The sequence below is a fragment of the Mastigoproctus giganteus genome, chromosome 4 (assembly GCF_048544385.1).
Source record: "Mastigoproctus giganteus isolate SK-2022 chromosome 4, ASM4854438v1, whole genome shotgun sequence".
Taxonomy (NCBI): Eukaryota; Metazoa; Arthropoda; class Arachnida; order Uropygi; family Thelyphonidae; genus Mastigoproctus; species Mastigoproctus giganteus.
The window spans coordinates 155,399,777-155,421,586 of record NC_143578.1 but is presented as its reverse complement, the minus strand read 5'-3'; the positions used below and the strand labels follow the sequence as shown (position 1 = coordinate 155,421,586).

Below are 21,810 nucleotides of genomic sequence, written 5' to 3'. Positions count from 1 at the left end.
ATTCTTTGAATGTTTCCCATTTTGGATTTGCTGTTGTTAACATCACCTGTTGGTCCCACCATATAGAATTTAAACACTGTCTCAAACCACCGTAGTCATCTTTAGAAAGCAAAATCCCTTCCCTTTACCCTTGATTTTAGTTACCTCTTTGAGTAAAACTCACTTCAGCACACTGTGATCACTGCTACCTAGAGGTTCCTTTTTCTACAGATTCCTAATGCATGAAGAATCACTACTGATAATCAGATCAAGAGTATTACTTCCTCTAGTTGCCTCCCAAACATGCTGCTGGAGAAAACAATTATCCAATAAATCCACAAACCAGTGTGTGACCATCCCACAAATTCCAGTCAATCTCTGTGAAATTAAAACTCATTATAATACTCATCAGATGCATTAGGCTTATAACGCACACCTACTCTAATTTTTCCTTTCCCAGTGCTTATGTCACACCAAACAGACTTAAAATTGCATTGTCCACCAACATCAATTTGATATACTTCCTTAGATTTTATGTGTTTCTTAACTAACAGCATAACCCCTCCTCCTCCCTTCCTATCCTCCTTCCTGTACACATTGTACTCCACAAATTCCAATATTGCACTGCTTATATCTGTGTGACACCACATCTCTGATAATCCAACAATATCTGCCTATGATGTCTTGACTAGCACTTTAAGCTCATTGAATTTATTAACTATACTCCTAGCATTGGTGTACATGCAAATATACATGCACCTGTTTCTACTCTTAGTTACCCTAACACAGCCTATGTGTTTACTTGTTCCACTTGATTTCTGGCAATCCCCATTGCCTTGCTTTCCAGGCTGCTGCTCAATTGCATTTCAATAGAAGCAGTGCAAGAATCACTTTCACCTCTGCCAACTGCTACTGTTAATCTATTATTCCATGTATCCCCCCCCAAGCTAGCAGTTTTCCGACCCACCTAACTCTGTCTCGATAGCGTCAGCAAATATTCTTGCACTCTTTCTATTTAAGTGTACCACATCCCTGTAGAAGCAGTCTCTCCTGTCAACAAGACAGGAGAGACTGCTTCTGCAGTCTCTTTCAGTTTTTTCAAAACTGAAAAAATTCTACCCCTTGAGCCTTGCACAATCTCTCTTTAGGTCCGAATTGACCGACAAGGCTCTCATCACATACTCCCTCCTCTCGTGTCTGGGCTCAATTGCAGACACATTCAAATTCAACCCTAACTCACAGCTTTTTTTCAACATTGACCTGTGTTTGTTAAGTAATTCTGCCAGTCTCCTACTCTTAATATCATTAGTGCCAAAGGTACAACAATATCACCCTTTGTGCCCTTAAAAGATGATATCTGCTCTACAACATCCTCAACCTTTACCCCTTGCAGACGTACCCTGGTCATGCTACCTTGGGGCACACATAGACTAACCAATGAACAATAGCTGCAGGCTGAGTTGAAACTGATTCTTGCATTGCTTCCTTGGAATATCCAGCAGCCGTTTCAAGGTATCAAGAATTTCAAGGGCTGCTGGGGGTCATTTTGGAATAAGAAAATACAAGGGCTGTGTTAGAGTAACTAAGAGTAAGAACAGGTACATGTACACCGATGCTAGGAGCATAGTAAAAAAATTTCATTAATTTAAAGCGCTAGTTAAGTCATTAAATGCAGACATTGTGGTATTGCTCAGATATAAGGGATGCAGGAATAGCTCTCTCTTATTGTATTTCTAACATGCCACTGTAAAAAACAGTTTATCCAAACAATAGCAAGGCCTCTGTGGATTTATTGGATAAATTGTTTTCTACAGCAGCATGTTAGAAAGGCAACAAGAGAAGGCAATATTCTTGATCTGATTATCAGCAGCGATTCTCAATGCATTAAGAATCTGCAAATAAAAGAGCCACTAGGGGCAGTGATTACAGTGTATTGATGTGGGATTTACTTAAAGATGTAACTACCATTAATGGTAAAAAGAAGGGTTTTGCTTTCTTAAAGGAGACTACAGTGGTTCGGTCAGTTTTTAAATTCTATGCAGTGGGACTAACTAATGATGTTACTAACAACCAATTCTAAATGGAAAGAGGCACTCAGAGAAATAATCACAGGCTTTTCTTAGCAACTAGAAATATTTTTTCACACGTTTACTTACCTTTCAAATAAGCTTAGTTATTCAACTAAATTTGTCTTTTTCACTATCTATTGTTAAGATATTTTCTATATAAAACTTTATAACCATTTTTAGATTTCTAAATTACTCAGTCGGACTTCTGTTTAACAAACTCCTTTTATAGCATTCCCCTTGGAAATTACATTTAAGATAGTTTCCGTTGAGTGAAGAAAATTTTCATATAACAAACGGCTTAGGAGAGAGAGACTTAACTGGGTATGCACTGTTTGCACTTCTGTACTTCAGGCAACTTAGAATATTAGTGCTGCTGCTAAGCAAGAATTGAGAGAGCTAAAGGGATTACCATTCTACAACTTAGGGTTGTTAAACCTATCCGACCACTTGTCCCACATACAGAGAAGTCGCACTGGTCGACAGTGAGATCAAGGGGTATTCCCAAAATGGGCTCTGGTTCAATTTCTATTGCAGTGTCATTCAACCTTTTCCTGCACAGGAGCCATATTCAAAGTTAGATTTTTTTCCGGGGCCGCAGTGAGTGATTCGAGAAAAAATAGTGCTTTACATTTTCCATATCTTGTTACATGTAAAAGGAAGTTTCTGTTTTCATGTTACCGTTTTTTATTTTCAGACTATATATGAAAAATGCAAATTCCCAATACTTTTATTGTGTAACAAATCTATGTCACTAATTTATATTTTAGATTTTATTAAAATCATAAAAATATGACTTTCTTTTGTTTTTCAAAAAAAAAAAAAATACCCTACTTTTGCCTTTAAATGCTCACTTTAGAAAATTTACAACCTGAAAGGATCACTGCTTACGATTATTATAAGGTGAATAAATAAAAATAATGATGAACCTAAAATTGAAAATATTCAAAAATTTTATTAAGTACAATATACGATTACATTTGCTAAACAAAACATTTAATGAGAATTTTTTCTTTTTTTTGATAATTAGCAAAATTTAAAATGCTGTATTCACTTTCCGTGGGGACTGTAGGTTGGCCACCACTGTGAATCAACTGTAAGTGCCCCTTTTGAGAATTAGCAGAGAGAGTGATTTAACTTTACTTCGACAAATAGGCGCCTCCGTAGCCAGGTGGGAAGGAGCAGTAGTGCGTAGCACATGCTTCTTGATTAGACCAGGGTTCGAGCCCGTCACCACCAAATATGGAGGATGCAGAAAGGTTAGGGAATGACCACCGCATACCCCGGAGCAATATGGCCTTAGTTGCTAATGCTCCTAAAAACCAAATGATAAACAAACTTCGACAAATAATCATCTGTTGTTTCGCAGAAGTGCGTTATCCACATTTTTCCGTAAATTTTTCCTGTCTATGTTTACATGGTCACAGTAGCTGAATATCCAAATGAATATCTGAATATCCGAATTCTTTAGGGGATTGGATGCTGGAAGTTTATCAAACTCTGCCACGGAGCTAAATAAGTTTGTAATAACTGAAAGGAAAGTGGAGGAGAAATTGCTGAAGTTAAATGTGAGAAAGGCACCCCAGGTGGATGAGATCAATCCAATTATATTAAGAGAGGCTGAAAAGAAGGTAAGCAAACCCTTAGCAGTAATTATGAGAACATTCTTGGATTCAAGGAAAGTAAATGTAGATCTGTTAGCTTAACTTTTGTTCCAGGAAAAATAATAGAGTCACTAGTTAAAGAAGTAATGCAGGACCATCTGGACAGGAATGCATTTGTACTACAGGCACTGCATGAGCAATCTTGTTTGTTCAATTTGATTGGATACTATTATGCAGTAATAAAGAACTAGATTCAAAAAAAAAAATTGATGTCATATACAGTGGACCCCCACTGTACAATATTAATCTATTTCAGAGACACCATCGTATCATGAAAATATTGTAATGTGAATCCAATAACACATCATTTTTTGGTAATTCGTTCCGAGGCCTTGGAAGTTGATATTTTCTTATATAACTAAGCTGTTTATTTCTCTAAAAGGTCATTTTTATAATGTAAATTGTACCTATTGGGTTAAAAAAATTGATTAAAAATAATTGATCAAAGCACAACACAAAAAATCACTTCAACTAAAGGATGCAAAACAAAACACATGGCCAGCATTTACAAAGGCTGCTATTGGCTGAGAGGAAGGATCACATGTTCAGTCGGAGACAATCGTAAACCAAGTCCATCATAAAGTGAAATAAGTAGGCGCCTCTTAACATGTTCACTGGTTAATAGAATCAGCCACTTTATAGAATAAAATTTCAGAAATCAATGCAGTACGCTTTCATCAGTTTGGTTATAAGAATAAATAACCGAACATATGATAACTGTCATAAAATCAATTTGCAGTTTCGGTTTATTGGGCTTTTCTGTTAGTGCAATCTAATTATAAACAGGTAGTAAACTCGATCTTATTGCATTTGTGATAGTACTGATAGTTGGAATTCTGTGGGTTTTACATTGTTATTATAGAATGCGGCCAGCGCAATTTATTTTGCAATTTGTGCTCTACGCATTCTTCATTATTGATTGCTTATCTTTTTTTACTGCTTTAAATTTTACAACAAAAAAAAAGTCAGTGAACAGAAATATCAATTAGCACATACATATTATAATAGTACTTAAGCTAGATATGTAAGCGTAAATTTATTTTTATTTTGCTAACCTGTGGAAAATATTCTTTTGATTTTCACGTATCATTTAATTTTGTTAATTGGCAAGGTGATAAAGTGTTAATTTGTGCTTTATATCTTTACTTTTATAGCCTGTGGATAATATTCCTCCTATTTTTGCTTATCAGAATCGCCGTTTAATAGAATTAAAATTCAATTCGCAAGCGAGATCACAATAACTGGCACTTAACACATAACATATAGTGAGCACAGAGTCCATCATAAAGTGAACCAATCGTAAAGCGGGGGTCCAGTGTACTTGGATTTCAGGAAATCTTTTGATACTGTTGCTTATAATGGACTGCGGTACAAATTGGAGTGGTGTGGTGCGAAGAGCAAGTTACTGCTTTGGATAAAGGGATGGTTGAGTGGGAGAAGACAAAGTTGTTATCAGTGGACACTGATTTTTATGGACTAACGTTACAGTAGAATTCCCCCCGTGTTTGCTGCTGTGCCCATTGTTTTCCACATTTATTAACGATGTTGATGAATGTATATCAGGTATAATGTCTAAGTTTGCAATGATACAAAGGTTGGCAAGGTGACTAATGTAGTAATGATGATATGCTTCTGCAACAAGATCTAGGAAAGTTTGGCAGATGGGCTGAGAAATGGCAATTGAATTTTAACATTGACCAATTCAAGGTATTGCACATGGGTAGCAATTATCTCAGGCAGATGTAGCAACTGAATGGTATTACACTCATGTAGTGCAAAATGAGAAATACCTGGAAGTAATTATGCAGTCAGAAAAGAAGTGCTCTGAGCAGTGTAGACTAGTTACATTGACAGCTGATGGAGTTTTGTCAAACATACAGGAATTTTGCTATCAGGGATAAGAAGGTGATTATCTCATTGTATAATGCAATAGTCAGGCCAGACCTTGAGTAATATATATAGGTATTGAAGCCCCATATTTAGGAAGGATGTAGAATTGCTGGAGTGAGTACAGAGATGGGCAAAAAGATGAAGGGAACAGAGTGGTATCTTATCAAGAAAGGCTTCAGTTCTGCAAAAAAGTAGGAGAAACAAGTGAACCTTGGGGTCAGCATTATTGGAGAAGTTAGAGTGCTATTTATTGTCACCCACAATCTGCAGTCAGAGTGAACTTAATGTGAAATAAAACTCAAACTTAAATACAACATAATCTTACAATACAGTACAAGGCATAATTGAGCACTAACCTAGGTTTCCCAGTCTCTCTGAAGACGCTCTTTATAACATGGGCTTCAGTTCTGCAATTTGCAGCATCTGGAGACTAGGCATCTGCAAGGTGATCTGATTTGGGTGTTTAAGGTTTTGAATGGATTGAACAAAAACTAGATTGAACAGGAACTAGTTATTGTTGGTGACTCTATTGTCAGGGAGACAGGGAATATACTATGCAAGAAGGATAGGTGGAACAGGACTAGGGTATGTCTACCAGAGGCAAAAGTTGATGATGTTGTACATCAGATATCATCTTTTAAGGGCACGAAAGGTGATATGGTTGCACACGTTGGAACTTATGACATTAAGAGTAAGAGATCTGCAGATTTAATCAACGAGTACAGGTTAATGTTGAAAGAAAGTGCGAGTTAGGGTTGAATGTGAAAGTGCCTGCAATTCTGCCCAGACACGATAGGAGGGAGTATATGATGAGAGCCTTGTCAATCAATTTGCCCCTGGAGAGATTGTGCAAGGCTCAAAGGGTAGAATTTTTTTCAGCTTGGTCTGTGCTTGTTGACAGGAGAGATTGCTTCTACAGGGATGGGGTACACTTAAATAGAAAGAGTGTAAGAATATTTGCTGATGCTATCGAGGTAGTGATAGGTGGGTTGCAAAACCCACCTAACAGCTTGGGGGGGGATGCACAGACTAAAAGGTTAACAGTGGCCACAGGCACAGCAAAAGTGATTCTTGCACCGCTTCTATTAGAATAAGCAGCATCAGCATGGAAAGCAAGACAATGGAGATTTCCAGAACTGTTGGGAGTCATAGTGGAACAAATAAATGCATGGGCTGTGTTAGGGTAACTAAGAGTAGAAATAGGTGCATGTATAATTGCATGTACACCAATGCTAAGAGTATAGTAAATAAATTTGATGAGCTTGAAGGGCTAGTCAAGACATCAAAGACAGATATTGTTGGGATATCAGAGACATGGTGTCACACAGATATAAACAGTACAGAATTGGAATTTGGGGAGTACAGTGTGGACAGGAAGGACAGACAGGACACGAAGGGAGGAGGGATTATGCTGTTAGTTAAGAAACACATAAAATCTAAGGAAGTGCATCCAATTGATGTTGGTGGACAGTGCAATGTTGAGTCTGTTTGGTGTGACATAAGCACTAAGAAAGAAAAAATAAGAGTAGGTGTGTGTTATAGGCCTAATGAATCTGATGAGTATAATGAGCAATTGTGCAGAGAAATAGTGTGCCAGTAAATCAGAATGTCTTATAATGGGATTTTAACTTTCCAGATATTGACTGGAACTTGTGTGTTGGTCACTTGCACACTACCAAGGCTTTTGTGGATTTATTAGATGACTGTTTTCTACAGTAGCATGTTCGAGAGGCAAACAGAGGAAGTAATAATCTTGATCTGATTATCAGCAGTGATTATTCATACATTAACAATTTGTAGATAAAGGGACCACTGGGTGACAGTGATCACAATGCACTGATATGGGACTTACTTAAAGATGTAACTACCATCAAGACTAAAGGGAAGGACTTTTTTTTTTGTAAAGGTGATTACAGGGGTCTGAGACAGTTTTTAAATTTTGTACAGTGGGATCAACTGATGATGTTTCCAACGTTGAACTCTAAATGGGAAGCCTTCAGGGACTTAATCTTGGAGGCTACTAGGCTTTTCATTTCAACTAAGAAATACTGTTCAAGGTTCAGGCTTAAATGGATGTCAGATGAATTAATGAGGCTCGTGGCAGAGAAGAAAAGTGTATGGGATGCATATAAATTATCAGCTGGTACAGAAACCTATGGCAGATATAAGCTTGTTTGTAATCAAGTCACAAAGGAGGTTAGGCAGGCGTAGGCATATTACGAGAGATCTTTGGCAAAGAATGCAAAGAAAAACAGCAAAGAGTTCTTTACTAATGTAAACTCTAGAAGGAAGGGGTGAATCATATTGGATCACTTAACATAGATGGGTTGACTATTGATGATCATGCTCAGGTAGCTGATAAACTGAATGAGTATTTTGCATCTACATTCACGCATGAGGAGTTATTCAATGAGGGGGAATGCCAGAAGTTTATCAAACTCTAACAGGGAGCTAAGTTATTTTGTAATAACTGAGAGCAAAGTGGAGGAAAAATTGTTGAAGTTAAACATAAGGAAGGCACCTGGGGTGGACTGGATCTATCCAGTTATATTAAATGGGGTAGCAAAGGAAGTAAGCAAACCCTTAGCCATAATTATGAAAGCTTCCTTGGACTCAAGGGAAGTCCCCATGGACTGGAGGTGTGCAGATGTATCACCAATTCACAAAGGGGGTTCAAAAGGTGACATGAAATAACTATAGACCTGTTAGTTTAACTTGTGTTCCAGGGAAAATAATGGAGTCACTTGTTAAACGAGCATTTCAACAGGTGGTTGATTGCTGTAACAAAGCTCCATCTGACATGGTGGAAGTGGATTGGTTTAATAAAATGGAAGGGATGGAAAGTTCGTTTTTTTTTTTTTGGCTGATGCTGCTTGGCGGATCTTGCTTTCTTGCATTATTTGCCACTAATAATAATACTAATATTCATTTTGATGTCTCTAATAGTATTTTTTTTTTCATTTCAGGGTTTAAGGTAATAAATTCTGTTGTTTTAATTTTTTTGATTTTGATGTGATAGCCTTGCCCACTTAGTAATTCACTTCAATTTTGAACGCTCCATACCCCTGTAAATGTGTCTTAATTGCTAAGAAGCTCCTGAGGCCCATATTAATTTTTAATTCATTGGTTATATTTTTGTTCTTATATGATTGGATTTAATTAAGATATTGTTTCTGTTCTGTAATTTTGTTGTGCTGAGCTTCCTTCCTCCTGTTTTTTTTTTTTTTTTTTTTTTTTTTATATAAACCCCAAACACGAGAGGTATTAGAACCTATAGTACTTAGTACCGTGCTTGGGTTGGAGGTTGAGAAGACGAAAGAAGATATTTGTTGACGTTGGACTTGAACTTCTGTAGACTGTAATTTTCAGGAAATAAGTATGAAGGAAGGTTGTTCCAGAAAACGGCAGTTGAATGAATAAACGAGTAAGATGAAAAGTTGGTTCTGTGAGTTTGGAGTTGGACAGTATGGATGTTGGCTGGTGGTCGCAAGTGTTCAGACTGTTTTGAAAGAGAGAGTGGGAATTATAGAAGCCAATTCAGAAGAACATTGCCCATGGACATATCTGTAGAAGAGGCATACATCAGAAACAGTACATCTGTGGGACAGCGAGTGGAGAGACTCTGTTACAGATGAATCATTAATTAACCTAATTCCCCCTTCTGAATGGAATCAGGAAGCTTGAGAGAGGTTTTGGGGTCACCACCCCAGATGTGGGAACAATATTCCATGGCAGGGCGGATTTGTGATTTATACAGAGTGAGCAGCTATTTGGAAGAAAAGTAACGGTGACAGCGAAAGAGAAAACCAAGTTTTCTAGATGCAGAGGAAGCTGTATTTGTAATGTGCTTGTGCCAAGAGAGATTAGAAGTCAGGGTAATCCCCAAAAGAGATATATCATTTTGCCTAGAAATTGGAGTATCACTAAAGATAAGCATAAGAGCAGAAGAATCCTTTATGCGAGATATAAGACAAGACTGAGTTTTAGAAGTGTTGAAATCAACCAAGTTGTCTTTGCCCCACTGGTGAATTACCTGAAGATCGGCATTTCAGGAATTGGAAGCAGATTTTCGAGAAGTTGAAGCTGATTGAGCAGGGCAAGATTTCTCAAAATGGAAAGTGGAATGCAATGTGCAATCATCGGCAAAACTATGGATAGGATTTTCAGTCAGTGGAAGAAGGTCATTAATATACAAAAGGAAAAGAGTTGGGGAAAGAACTGAACCTTGGGGGACACCGGCATTAGTGGAGAAGTTAGAAGACAGAGAGCCATCTACCATCACCCTCAGTGAGCGATCAGAGAGAAAACAGGATAACCAATTACTAAAAACAGTTGGCAAACCATAAGATGGAAGCTTGTTTAGAAGACCTTTATGCCAAACACGATTGAAAGCCTTTGAGATGTCAAGAGCAACTACTTGTGTTTCACCGAACCTTTCCATTGAATTAGTCCATAAATGGGTAACATAAGCCAGAATATCACCAGTGGATCGACACGGACGGAATCGTTGATCAACGGAAGGTTTCTAGGTAGTTTAAGAGTTGGCAGTTAATTGATTTCTCCATTACTTTAGAAATAGTAGAAGTAATTGCAATGGCACGATAATTGGATGGGAGGGATTTGTCACCCTTTTTAGGAACTGGCTGGATATGAGCAAATTTCCAAGCAGAAGGAAAAACACCTTTGGAATAAGATAGTGAAAAAAGGCAGCAAAGAATAGGAGTAAGTTCAGGAGCACAGGTTTTGAGAACAAGTGTAGAAATACCATCGAGACCTGGAGCTTTCTTAGCATGAAGATTCGTCAAAATCCTTCTGACATCCTTTTGACGGAAGACCACAGGAAGCATTGAATGGAGCATGTTGGGAATGGTGGGTGGTGTTTTACCAAGATCATTAATACATGAGTTGGAAGAAAAATGGGATGCTAGCAGGTCAGCTTTATCCTAGGCTGAAATGACAACAGAACCATCTGATTTTGACAGAGGTGGCAGCAGAGATGGGCAAAAGTTGCAGCCAATAGCTTTGGCAAGAGACCAGAATGCTCGGCTACCATTAGGGCAAGAAGCAAGTTTTCTACTCTTAGCCTGTTAAAAATCTAGTTTGGACTGATTAATAACTGCTTTACAATTGCTGCGAGCTTTGGTGTAGGCAGAAAATGAAACTGGAGAATTAGAAACAAGCTAATTATGATATGCAACATTCTTCTTTTGGGACATCCTTAGCACATATATTGGAAAACCAAGGTTTAGATAAAGGACGAGATTTTAAAGTGGAGTGTGGAATAAAGGATTCCATTCCTGCAAGAATAATTTCACTGACATGATCTGAGCAAACGTTGACATCAGAAGTTTTGGAACAGTAATCCGACCAAGGAAAAGAAGAAAAGAAGTCTCGCAGGTCATCCCATTTTGCATCCTTGTAATGCCAAACAACACAAGGTTGGGAATAGCCATGAGATAAAGGTTCCATTGGAGAAGAGACGGTCACCAAGTTGTGATCTGAAGTGCCTAAAGGACCTCTCACTTCGACCGTGTACTTAGAAGGGTTGCTTGTGAGAAAAAGATCAACCGTATTGGCTGTATGATTAGGATTGTCTGGCATTCTTGTAGGTAAATGAACAATCTGTGCATGGTCATTAGTAATTGCAAAAGCCTCATCATCTCGATCAGCTGGGTTGGTGTGACTAGAAAACGGAAGCCAGCTGGAGTTGTGAACATTAAAATCACCAAGGAAAATTACCTCACTTTTAGGAAAGTTGGACTGGAGAAAGTCAAGTTGCAAAGAGAGGAAGTCAAAGAGCTCCAAGTGATTAGTGGAGTGGGAGAACGGTAGAGACAACAGATGAATTTGACACAATGAGGTAGAGAGATTTTAAGTCAGAGAAGATCAAAGAGAGGAGATTCCAAATTGCCAAGTCTCTGACAGGGAATATCAGAATGGACATATGCACAAGTACCACGTTTGAGGCAAAAGGAATCATACAGCGAATAATTTGGGCATCTGAGATGAACAGTAGTTGAATCAACTGATGACTGAGATTTTGTCAGAAAAAGTTCATCTGGTTTGGTAGACTGCAAGTGGAAATGGACATCGTTGAGATTAGAATTGAGACCACATATATTTGTGAAATGAATTAGGAAGTGCTTGAGAGGTTTAGATCTTTTCGCAGATAAGCTTGCGCTATTAGGTTGACACTTCATGGTATGTTCAATAGTAAGAAAAAGTGGGTGGGACATGCTGTATGAGGTAATGAAATTTTTGGATATGGCATACACATGGTACGAATATACCCAGATCCTTGACATAATCTGGCCTTGACAATGCTCCCCGCATACACACTACTCGGACTGTCTCCAGTCACTAACTGGCAGAGTAGAGGTAGCAAGATTAACACTAGCTGATCCAGAAGCCTCCTAGAGAGTTACCAATAAGTTCTGTACGGTGTACTAACTAGCGGCCGGCCTGCGAACACCGTTTTAGAGCTGTACCCTCAAAATGTAAGGAATATTGGATCTTGCCACGATGTTCATCCTAACCTCAAAAGTCATCAGTCATACTGCATGATGGAAGAGATAGGGAAGGGTTGACTGGAACGTAGCTCTAGAGACTAAACATGGGTTCTACCACTTCAAGCCTCCAATAAGCAAAGTGGTGGTATTGCACTGGTTGATGAGAGTCATCTACCACCTAGCACTGCCTGGTAACATAGAGCGGCGGCATTCCTCCATGTGGTGTGGGCGCCACACCTCAACCCCTGCTTATGTTGGTTGACATGTACTTGTGCATGGAGGTTATACCCAGGATTACTAACAGTGCCACCATCATGAAGGTGCAAGAAGAGGATTTGGCTGTCACAGACCTTCCGGACTTTGCCGAAATTGGGTCCACTTGACTTGAGTGTCACCCGAATATCAGTTCCATCAGCGTTTTAGACTCCCAGGTAGCAAGTACAGCTTGTCTGGCATATCTGAGAGAATGTCTGTGACAACCTCAAGGACCAGGCTTGAGGTAGTGTACAACTTGGCTGCCAAGTTGTACACTACTTGTACATTACTCTCATCTTGTGATATCAAGTTGGGAGTAATCTGTCATCTTGATATCACATTACTCTCATCTTTATTCCAGCATGTCTCTCTTGGTAATCAAGAAAATAAACACTTTATTTTTTCAGTTTGATTTTGATCATGATCCGTTGCCATTTACTTTTTTTTGACACAATATAATAGCGTAGCTTAATTTAATTTATTATGATACTCACCTTTTTATAATCTGCATATCAATGCAGATTATAAAAAATTGGAATAAATTGGATGATAATTTTAAATTTAAGTTAGCATGAATAAGTTATGATTTAAAAACAGAATTAAAATGTGCGCAAGGAAGTAGAAGTGCACGTCTTCGTCCTTGGTTGTCAATGTTGAAATTTGAAACGATTTTAGTTATACATTTGGAAACAGAAGGCCAATAGGCATAACAAGTGGCTTTCAATTTACACGTCTTCAGTTGGCAATTGTAGAATGAGAGTAAACGCGTGTATTTAAGATTCCCGTGATGCTCCTGGATACACGTGGGAATCTCAGGTGCATAAGATTCCAGACCGGTGCTATGTTATAGGGTAGTTTGGAATTTAATACTTGAAGAATGGAATGAACGATATCCTCTTAATAGGGCACAAATCCACAATAAATGATCTTTTCATTAAATTTATTTCCATGCATAATAGATTAAAATATACCCTGGAATTGGAAGAAAAGGGACAAATTAATTTCCTAAACCTCACTAATATACAGAAGCGATACAAAACTAGGAACAAGAATTTTCAGAAAAAATACTCACACAGGCAAATACTTACACTTTGAATCACATCACCCCCTCAACACAAAAAAAGCAGTCCTTTATAATCAAATTTACAATGCTATAAAATAGTTCCACACATTATGATCTTAATAATGAACTACAATATCTTACAAGTAAATTCATATCTAGGAAATATCCTATTCAATTAATCAAACAAACTATTATCACAGTCCAAAATAATATCAACAACCCACCCAAACACATGTCCAGTAATAATCCACGTATTATCCTCCCTTACCATAGTAATTTTGCCAACCAATTCCACCGTTTATTCAAAAGTACTGATATCACCCTTACATTCTCATCTTACAATAAACTAGGTTCATTATTCAACTCATATAAAGATACACAAAATTACCACATTAGTGACATGAATAATATCATCTACTTAATAAAATGTCAAGATAACTGTAACGCTTGCTACATTGGTAGCACCACCACAAAATACGTTCTACCAAAACATCAAACACATGTGCGTACTACCACTTTAATAGCTTTAGGACGGGACAGTCCAATACCGAATTAGCAGCACATGTTCAATCCCACAACCACACTCCCTTAGTAGATTCAGCCATTCCTATTATCAAATTAAAATCCAGTTTTAAAATTTTCCAATATGAAGCCCTAGTTATAGAATGGTTTCGGTGCCATTCCACTCTTCAAGTATTAAATTCCAAACTACCCTATAACATAGCACCGGTCTGGAATCTCATGCACCTGAGATTCCCACGGTTATCCAGGAGCATCACGGGAACCTAGTCTTCTTAAATACACGCATTTACTCTCATTCTACCATTGCCAACTGAAGACGTGTAAAACGAAAGCCACTTGTTATGGCTATTGGCCTTCTGTTTCCAACCGTATAACTAAAATCGTTTCATATTTCAACATTGACAACCAAGGACGAAGACGTGCACTTCTACTTCTTTGCGCACATTTTAATTCTGTTTTTAAGTCCTAACTTATTCATGCTAACTTAAATTTAAAATTATCATCCAATTTATTCCAACATCAATGCAGATTATAAAAAGGTGAGTATCATAATAAATTAAATTAAGCTATGCTATTATATTGTGTCAGTTATAAATGGTACTTTAAGAGATCTACAATTTTTGAATTACTTTTTTTGTTATTGATGTTATGAGTAGTACTATGCGCATTCTTCTCTTCTTTGTTGATAGATTATCTTTGCTAAATATTTGAATACTGAGCTAGTAAAATGTATATATTTGCTTTGGTCAATTTGTCTTGATATGCCGTTGTTTGATGCATAGTTTGTTTTAGATGAAAAGGTAGTTCTAATTTATTATTTTATATGCCACATCAAAATCATGTTATATCTATAGCTACAGTAAACTGTGGATTCTCCACTTTAATTAGTTTTATTTAGGTGTAAGTATTGAAAGCTCCCAGTGAATAATCATATTTTTTTGGAATATCATACCAAGTTTCATAATTTGCATGATAATATGTAAGGCAATGCGCTTTCCTGAACTTTGTACTTTTATGTTAAAGGTACCTTCTGGTCTTCCCCTTACATGTGAAGCTGCCATAAAGAGGTATGGATCAGGAACTTTTAAAGCACCTGCTGCTACTGTTCTGGACACGACAGGGAAGATAAGTAATCCTCTAACATATGGTAATTGACGTTCTTTGCTGGCTTGCTTCCCAAATGCAGAGAATTTGAAAAAAAAAAAAAAAAAAAAAATGTAACTAGGAAATATGTATATATCTTAAATGAAATGGATAACATTATAAAGATGGAGGGGGGGTGTGATGATATAAATGTCGAAACTTTGATTCCTCAGATTTATTTCAGTGTGGGCACCACTTATAGCTCCTATCTGATATCCACATTCCTTACAAAGAAACTTGTGTGAAGTTATTGATGCAGTGTTTTTTACTTTCAGTGATGACAAGAATACAAATTTTCATAGTAAATGTGATTTTTTAACATTTACCTCATGTCAAAAAATTAAGAGATATGAATTATAATTTTAAGAAATTTAAAGTTTTCTTTTTAATGGAGGTGTCAATGAGCTGCATATATACATGGTGTGTGTGCACTATCTAAAACTTTTGTCAGTTCATGACAGCATTTCCTCCTCCACACATACACAATTTTTATTTTTTTAATCAATGTATCATGAATAATCAAACTAATTGAACAAACCTATCTGTGAAAAGATCTAAATCTCCCGAAAACTACCTAGTTCATATAAAAAAAAAATTTGGTCTCACTTCCAGTCACTACAATATCCTTTTCCATCTATAATCTACAATGCCCCACTCATATTTTTTGATAGAATTTCAGTAACTGGTTGCCTCAACCACCACCTACCTCAGTTGCCCTGATTATTTACAATATAATTTCTTTTGCTCCATAGATGGTACTTGTGCATATATTCCTTCTCTGCTATTCCTTATTAGACATCCTGATCTGAAATCTCCTCTTCTTGATCTACTGTACTTAAACTCTTTACCCAATTTTGTCAAATTCATCGTTTAGCATTAGCATTAGCATTAGTAGAGGCATTTGATGCAAGAAAGCAAGCTTATGCAGCATCAGCCAAAAAAAAAATAAAAATAAATAAATAAATAGAATTAAAAAAAAAAATAAATAAATAAAAAATAACCACTTCCACTTCACCCCTCTGTTCGTTCGAAATACCTGTCCAGCTGAGCCTTAAACTTATTTAGGCTATCAACTTCCACGACAACGGATAGAAGTCTATTCCACCAACCAACCACCCGCTGGCTAAAGGCAAATTTCCTCACGTCTATCCTACATCTGTCTTTTCTCAATTTGAATTTATGCCCTCTCAGGTGATTATTCTGAGCAAGAGGAAGAATCCTATCAGCATTGAGCATGCTCAAACCATTCAAGGCTTTATACACCTCTATCAGATCACCTCGCCGGTGCCTAGTCTCCAGACACTGTAATTTGCAACACTTAAGCCTTTCTTCGTAAGAGCACCCCTTTGTTCCATTCACTAATCTTGTTGCCCTTCTCTGTACTCGTTCCAGCATCTCTACATCCTTCTTGAAATGAGGCCTCCAGACCTGTATACAGTACTCTAGGTGTGGTCTGACCATTGCTTTATACAAGGGAATAATCACCTCCTTATCCCTGCTAGAAAAATTCCTATATATCATTGACAATACACCATGAGCTACTCTTGCAGCCTGTCTGCACTGCTCAGAAAACTTCATATCTGCCTGCACAACCACCCCCAGGTCCCTTTCATTCTCTACCACTGTCAGTGTAGTACCACAGAGTTAATAGGTTGCTCTGGGGTTGCTGTTTCCCATATGTAGTACTTTACATTTCTCAATGTTAAACTTCATTTGCCACCTCTCAGCCCATCTGCTCAACCTTTCCAGATCTTGTTGCAGTAGCATAGTGTCAGTAGTGTCCTTGACAACCCTGCCAACCTTCGTATCGTCTGCAAACTTGGACATTAAGCTTGATATACCATCATCAATATCATTTATAAATACAGAAAACAATAATGGACCCAATACTGAACCCTGAGGGACTCCACTAATAACATTAGTCCACGATGAGCAGTGTCCATTGATTACCACTCTCTGTCCTCTCCCCCTCAACCACCCCTTTATCCATAGCAGCAATTTGCCTCCAATGCCACACTGCTCCAATTTGTGCAGCAGTCTTCCATGTGCAACAGTATCGAAAGCCTTTCTAAGATCGAAGTATATAATATCAAAGTTATTCCCTGCATCCAGTTCTTTTGTGACTGCATCATAGTATCCAATCAAATTGGTCAGGCAAGACTTCCCCTTAACAAAACCATTCTGTGTCTGAGCTATGACTGAAGTTTTGTCTAGATGATCCTGCAGTGCTTCTTTAACCAGTGGCTCCATTAATTTTCCAGGAACAGAAGTTAAACTAACAGGTCTATAATTATTTGTGTCGCCCCTTGATCCTCCTTTGTGAATTGGGGTTACATTTGCACATCTCCAGTCCATGGGTACTTCCCCTGAGTCCAAGGAAGCTCTCATAATTATGGCTAAGTATTTGCTTACTTCCTTTGCTGCTTCCTTTAATATAACTGGATTGATCCCATCCAGCACAGGTGCCTTTCTTGTGTTTATCTTCAACAATTTCTCCTTTACTTTACCCTCAGTTATTACAAGATTATCTAGCTTACTGCCAGAGTTGAATACACCTGTGGCATTCCCCTCGCTGAATAACTCTTCATGTGTGAATGTCGATGCAAAATATTCATTTAGTTTGTTAGCTACCTGAGCAGGATCATCAACAGTTGAACCATCGATATCAAGTGGACCAATCTGATTCATCCCCTTCCTTTTGGAGTGTACATAAGTAAAGAACTCTTTGCTGTTTTTCTTTGCATCCCTTGCCAAAGATTTCACGAAATCTGCCTTCGCCTGCCTAACCTCCTTTGTAACTTGGTTACAGATCAACTTGTACCTGTCATAGGCTTCTGTGTCACGTGTTAATTTGTATGTATCCCATGCATTTTTCTTCTCTGCCATATGTCTCATTAGTTTATCTAACATCCACTTAGGCCTAAACCTTGAACGATTTTCTTAGTTGGTATATAAAGCCTAGTAGCTTCCAAGATAAGTTCTTTGAATGCTTCCCATTTTGAATTTGCTGTTGGTAACATCATTAGTTGGTCCCATTGTATAGAATTTAAATACTGTCTCAGTCCATCGTAGTCGCCTTTACAAAAGCAATAACCCTTCCCTTTACCCCCTAATGGTAGTTACCTCTTTGGGTAAATCCCACTTCAGCACACTGTGTTCACTGCCACCTAGTGGTTCATTTACCTGCAGATTCTTAATGCATGAAGAATCACTACTGATAATCAAATCAAGATATTACTCCTTCTAGTTGCCTCCCGAACATGTTGATGTAGAAAACAATCATCCAATAAATCCACAAAAGTCTTGCTAGTGTGTGAGTGACCAGCCCCCAAATTCCAGTCAATATCTGGGAAATTAAAATCCCCCATTATAAGACTCTCTGATTTACTGGCCCACTCTATTTCCCCGTACAGTTTCTTATTATACTCATCAGAGTCATTAGGCCTATAGCACACTCCTACTCTCAGTTTTGATCTCCCAATGCTTATGTCACACCAAACTGACTCGACACTGCACTGTCCAGCAATGTCGACTGGCTTCACTTCCTTGGATTTTATGTATTTCTTAACTAATAGCATAATCCCTCCACCCTTCCTACCCTGTCTATCCTTTCTGTAGACATTGTACTCCCCAAATTCCAGTTCTGCATTCCTTATATCTGTGACACCACGTCTCTTCAACTCTGCAAATCACTGAGAACGTTTGACTTCCATTATTTGAAACTTGATTTTATATAGTCTAATTTTTCTGACAAAATTTTCCTTGCTGATTTTAATGTTTATAACTCCATCTGACTTCAATTTTTTAGTTGGATGAGTCAAACTGGTTGAAATACCAAGGTTTTTGCGATTGCTGTTAACTTTACATAACTATATGACATGTACCTAATGGAATATTAGACAGTTGCAACCACAGGCCTAATATGCTTGATCTTTACCTTATCAGAAACTCTTCAAAGTCAATAGCTAATGTTTTTGTTTCATAGATATCTCAGATTAAAACTTGTTGATGGTCTCTTCTGAAGTGGGAACTGCTCTTCAGTATCTATTCTCATCCTGATGTTGTTTAGCATTACAAAAATGGGAAATGAGATGTTTTTTTTTTTCTTTCCCCTATTAATATTAGTATTAAGAGTGGCAAATAATGCAAGGAAGCAAGTTTATATACATCATTAGCAAAAAAAAAAAAAAAACTACCTATCTCATCTGTCTATCCATCCCCTCTAATAATTTGCCTAATACTTTCTTAAATTTATTCAATCTGCCCACTTCTACACCAGATGGAAGTTTATTCCAAAAATCGGTTCCTTTCTTGTCTTAAAGTAAATTGTTTTTCAGACATCCTTTGTCAATTCAAGTTTACTTCCCTATGTGGGTTGTCTGGGAAAGAGTATGGATTCCATCAGCATTTAGTTTACTCAACCGATTTAAGGCTTTAAATACTTCAATTAGGTCTGCTCACAAGTGCCTGTTTCCAAGCAATGCAATTGTCAGAACCGATGTCTTTCACAGTAGTGTCCTTCTCTGCACCCATTCCATATCCTTCCTAAAATTACTACCTCTTTATCTCTTCTTGCAGAATTACTCTCTATTATTATTGACAAAACCTCATGAGCTATCCTAGCTGCCTATCTGCACTTTTCAGCGAACTTCGTGTGTGAGTGCGCATTTACCGCCCCCCCAAAGTATTTTTTAATTTTTTAGTAATTTGAGTGGTATCACACAGTTGGTAGGTTATTTTGGGATTTCTGCTACCCATATGCAGCACTTTACATTCATCGATGTTAAACTTTAATTGCCACTTCTCAGCCCATGCATCTGAATTTTTCTAGGTCGTGTTGCAGTATTATTAAAATACCAACAACATAACATACCTGTCATTAACCACCCTGCCAACATTTTTCGTATGCAAACTTAGAAAATAAGCTTGGTATGCCTTCATCAGTATTGTTAATAAATATTGAAAACTGTAAGGGGCTCAGCACTGAAACCTGAGGGACGCCACTAATAATATTAATCCAAGAAGAGCATTGCCACCAAATAACCACTCTCTGTCTACTGCCACTCAACCATCCCTTTATACATACATTCTTTATACATATATACTTTATACATACTTTATACATTGATCTGAGCAGTGCAGATGGGCTGCAAGAGTAGCTCATGGTGTATTGTCAATGATATATAGGAATTTTTCTAGCAGGGATAAGGAGGTGATTATTCCCTTGTATAAGGCAATGGTTAGGCCACACCTAGAGTACTGTATACAGGTCTGGAGGCCTCATTTCAAGAAGGATGTAAAGCTGCTGGAACGAGTACAGAGAAGGGCAACAAGATTAGTGAATGGAACAAAGGGGTGCTCTTACGAAGAAAGGCTTAAATTTTGCAAATTACAGTGTCTGGAGACTAGACTTATTAGTGAGGTGATCTGATAGAGGTGTATAAAGCCGTGAATGGTTTGATCATGCTCAGTGCTGATGGCATTCTTCCTCTTGTTCAGAATAATCACCTGAGAGGGCATAAATTCAAATTGAGAAAAGACAGATGTAGGATAGACGTGCGGAAATTTGCCTTTAGCCAGCGGGTGGTTGGTTGGTGGAACAGACTTCCATCCCTTGTCGTGGAAGTTGATAGCCTAAATAAGTTTAAGGCTCAGCTGGACAGGTATTTCGAACGAAGAGAGGGGTGAAGTGGAAGTGTGTTTTTTTTTTTTTTTTTTTGGCTGATGCTGCATAAGCTTGCTTTCTTGCATCAAATGCCTCTACTAATGCTAATGCTAACATAGCAGTGACTTGCTTCTAATGCCACACTGTTCCAGTTTGTGCAGCAATATTTTCTGTGGAACAGTGTCAAAAGATTTACTGAAAATTTTACTAAAAAAGCTGTATTGAATTATGTGAATGTCAACGTTATTGTTTGCATCAAGTTCCATTGTTATTGCATCATAATCAGATTGGTCAGACAGGATTCTCCCTCAACAATCTGTGTTGTGATTTCTGTATAATACCATTCCTGTTAAGCTGATCCTGCAATGCTTTAGTAACCATTGTCTCCGTTATTTTCCCTGAACAGAAATCAGGCTTACAGGTCTGTAATGGCCTGTGTTACCCTTGATCCCCTTTGTGAATAGAAGAGATATTTGCACTTCTATAATCTATAGAAAACTCCCCTGAATCCAAGAATGTTCTCGGCATTATGATCAAAAATTATGTTTCAGAATTATGTCTTTGATGCTTCTTTTAATATAACTGGATAGATCCGATTAGTCGCAGGTGCCTTATTTAATTTCAACTTCAATGATTTCTCCATCCCCCCCCCTTTTTTTTTTCAGTTATAACAAGATAATTTAGCCCTCAATAATAACTTGGTATACTTCTGTTGTTCCCATCCCTAAAAACATCTTCACACACATATAGATGCAAAAAACAGGATAATCATTAGTTATGCTACTCATATCTAGTTGGCCAATGTTATTCATTTTTCCTCTCCTTTTAGTGTTAACATTTAAGTAAACTAAATGGAACAAGGCATAATATTTTCAGATTTTAATATTCTGAATATATATAATATCGGTGTAGATACACTGTAGACAACTCTTAAAGAAAAACTACTATAGTAGTGTGAAAGGCATCATTCCATCTGTATCTTATATTGTGCTCATCCTTCACAAGTTATCAAGTATTGCATTACCTCGAATAAGTAATGCTTCACTAATCATCA

The 21,810-nt window shown here is 37.6% G+C and overlaps 1 protein-coding gene across 2 annotated transcripts in view; it reads left to right on the top strand.

The window, feature by feature from the left end:
- The window catches only part of LOC150087127 (disco-interacting protein 2-like), a 1,128,863-nt gene that overhangs the window by 274,559 nt on the left and 832,494 nt on the right, over window positions 1-21,810 (top strand). For both annotated transcript variants that reach the window (XM_090372979.1, XM_090372978.1), the window contains exon 12: window positions 14,972-15,095. In XM_090372979.1, the coding sequence (XP_090229105.1) occupies window positions 14,972-15,095 (124 nt within the window). The remainder of the gene's footprint in view (window positions 1-14,971; window positions 15,096-21,810) is intronic.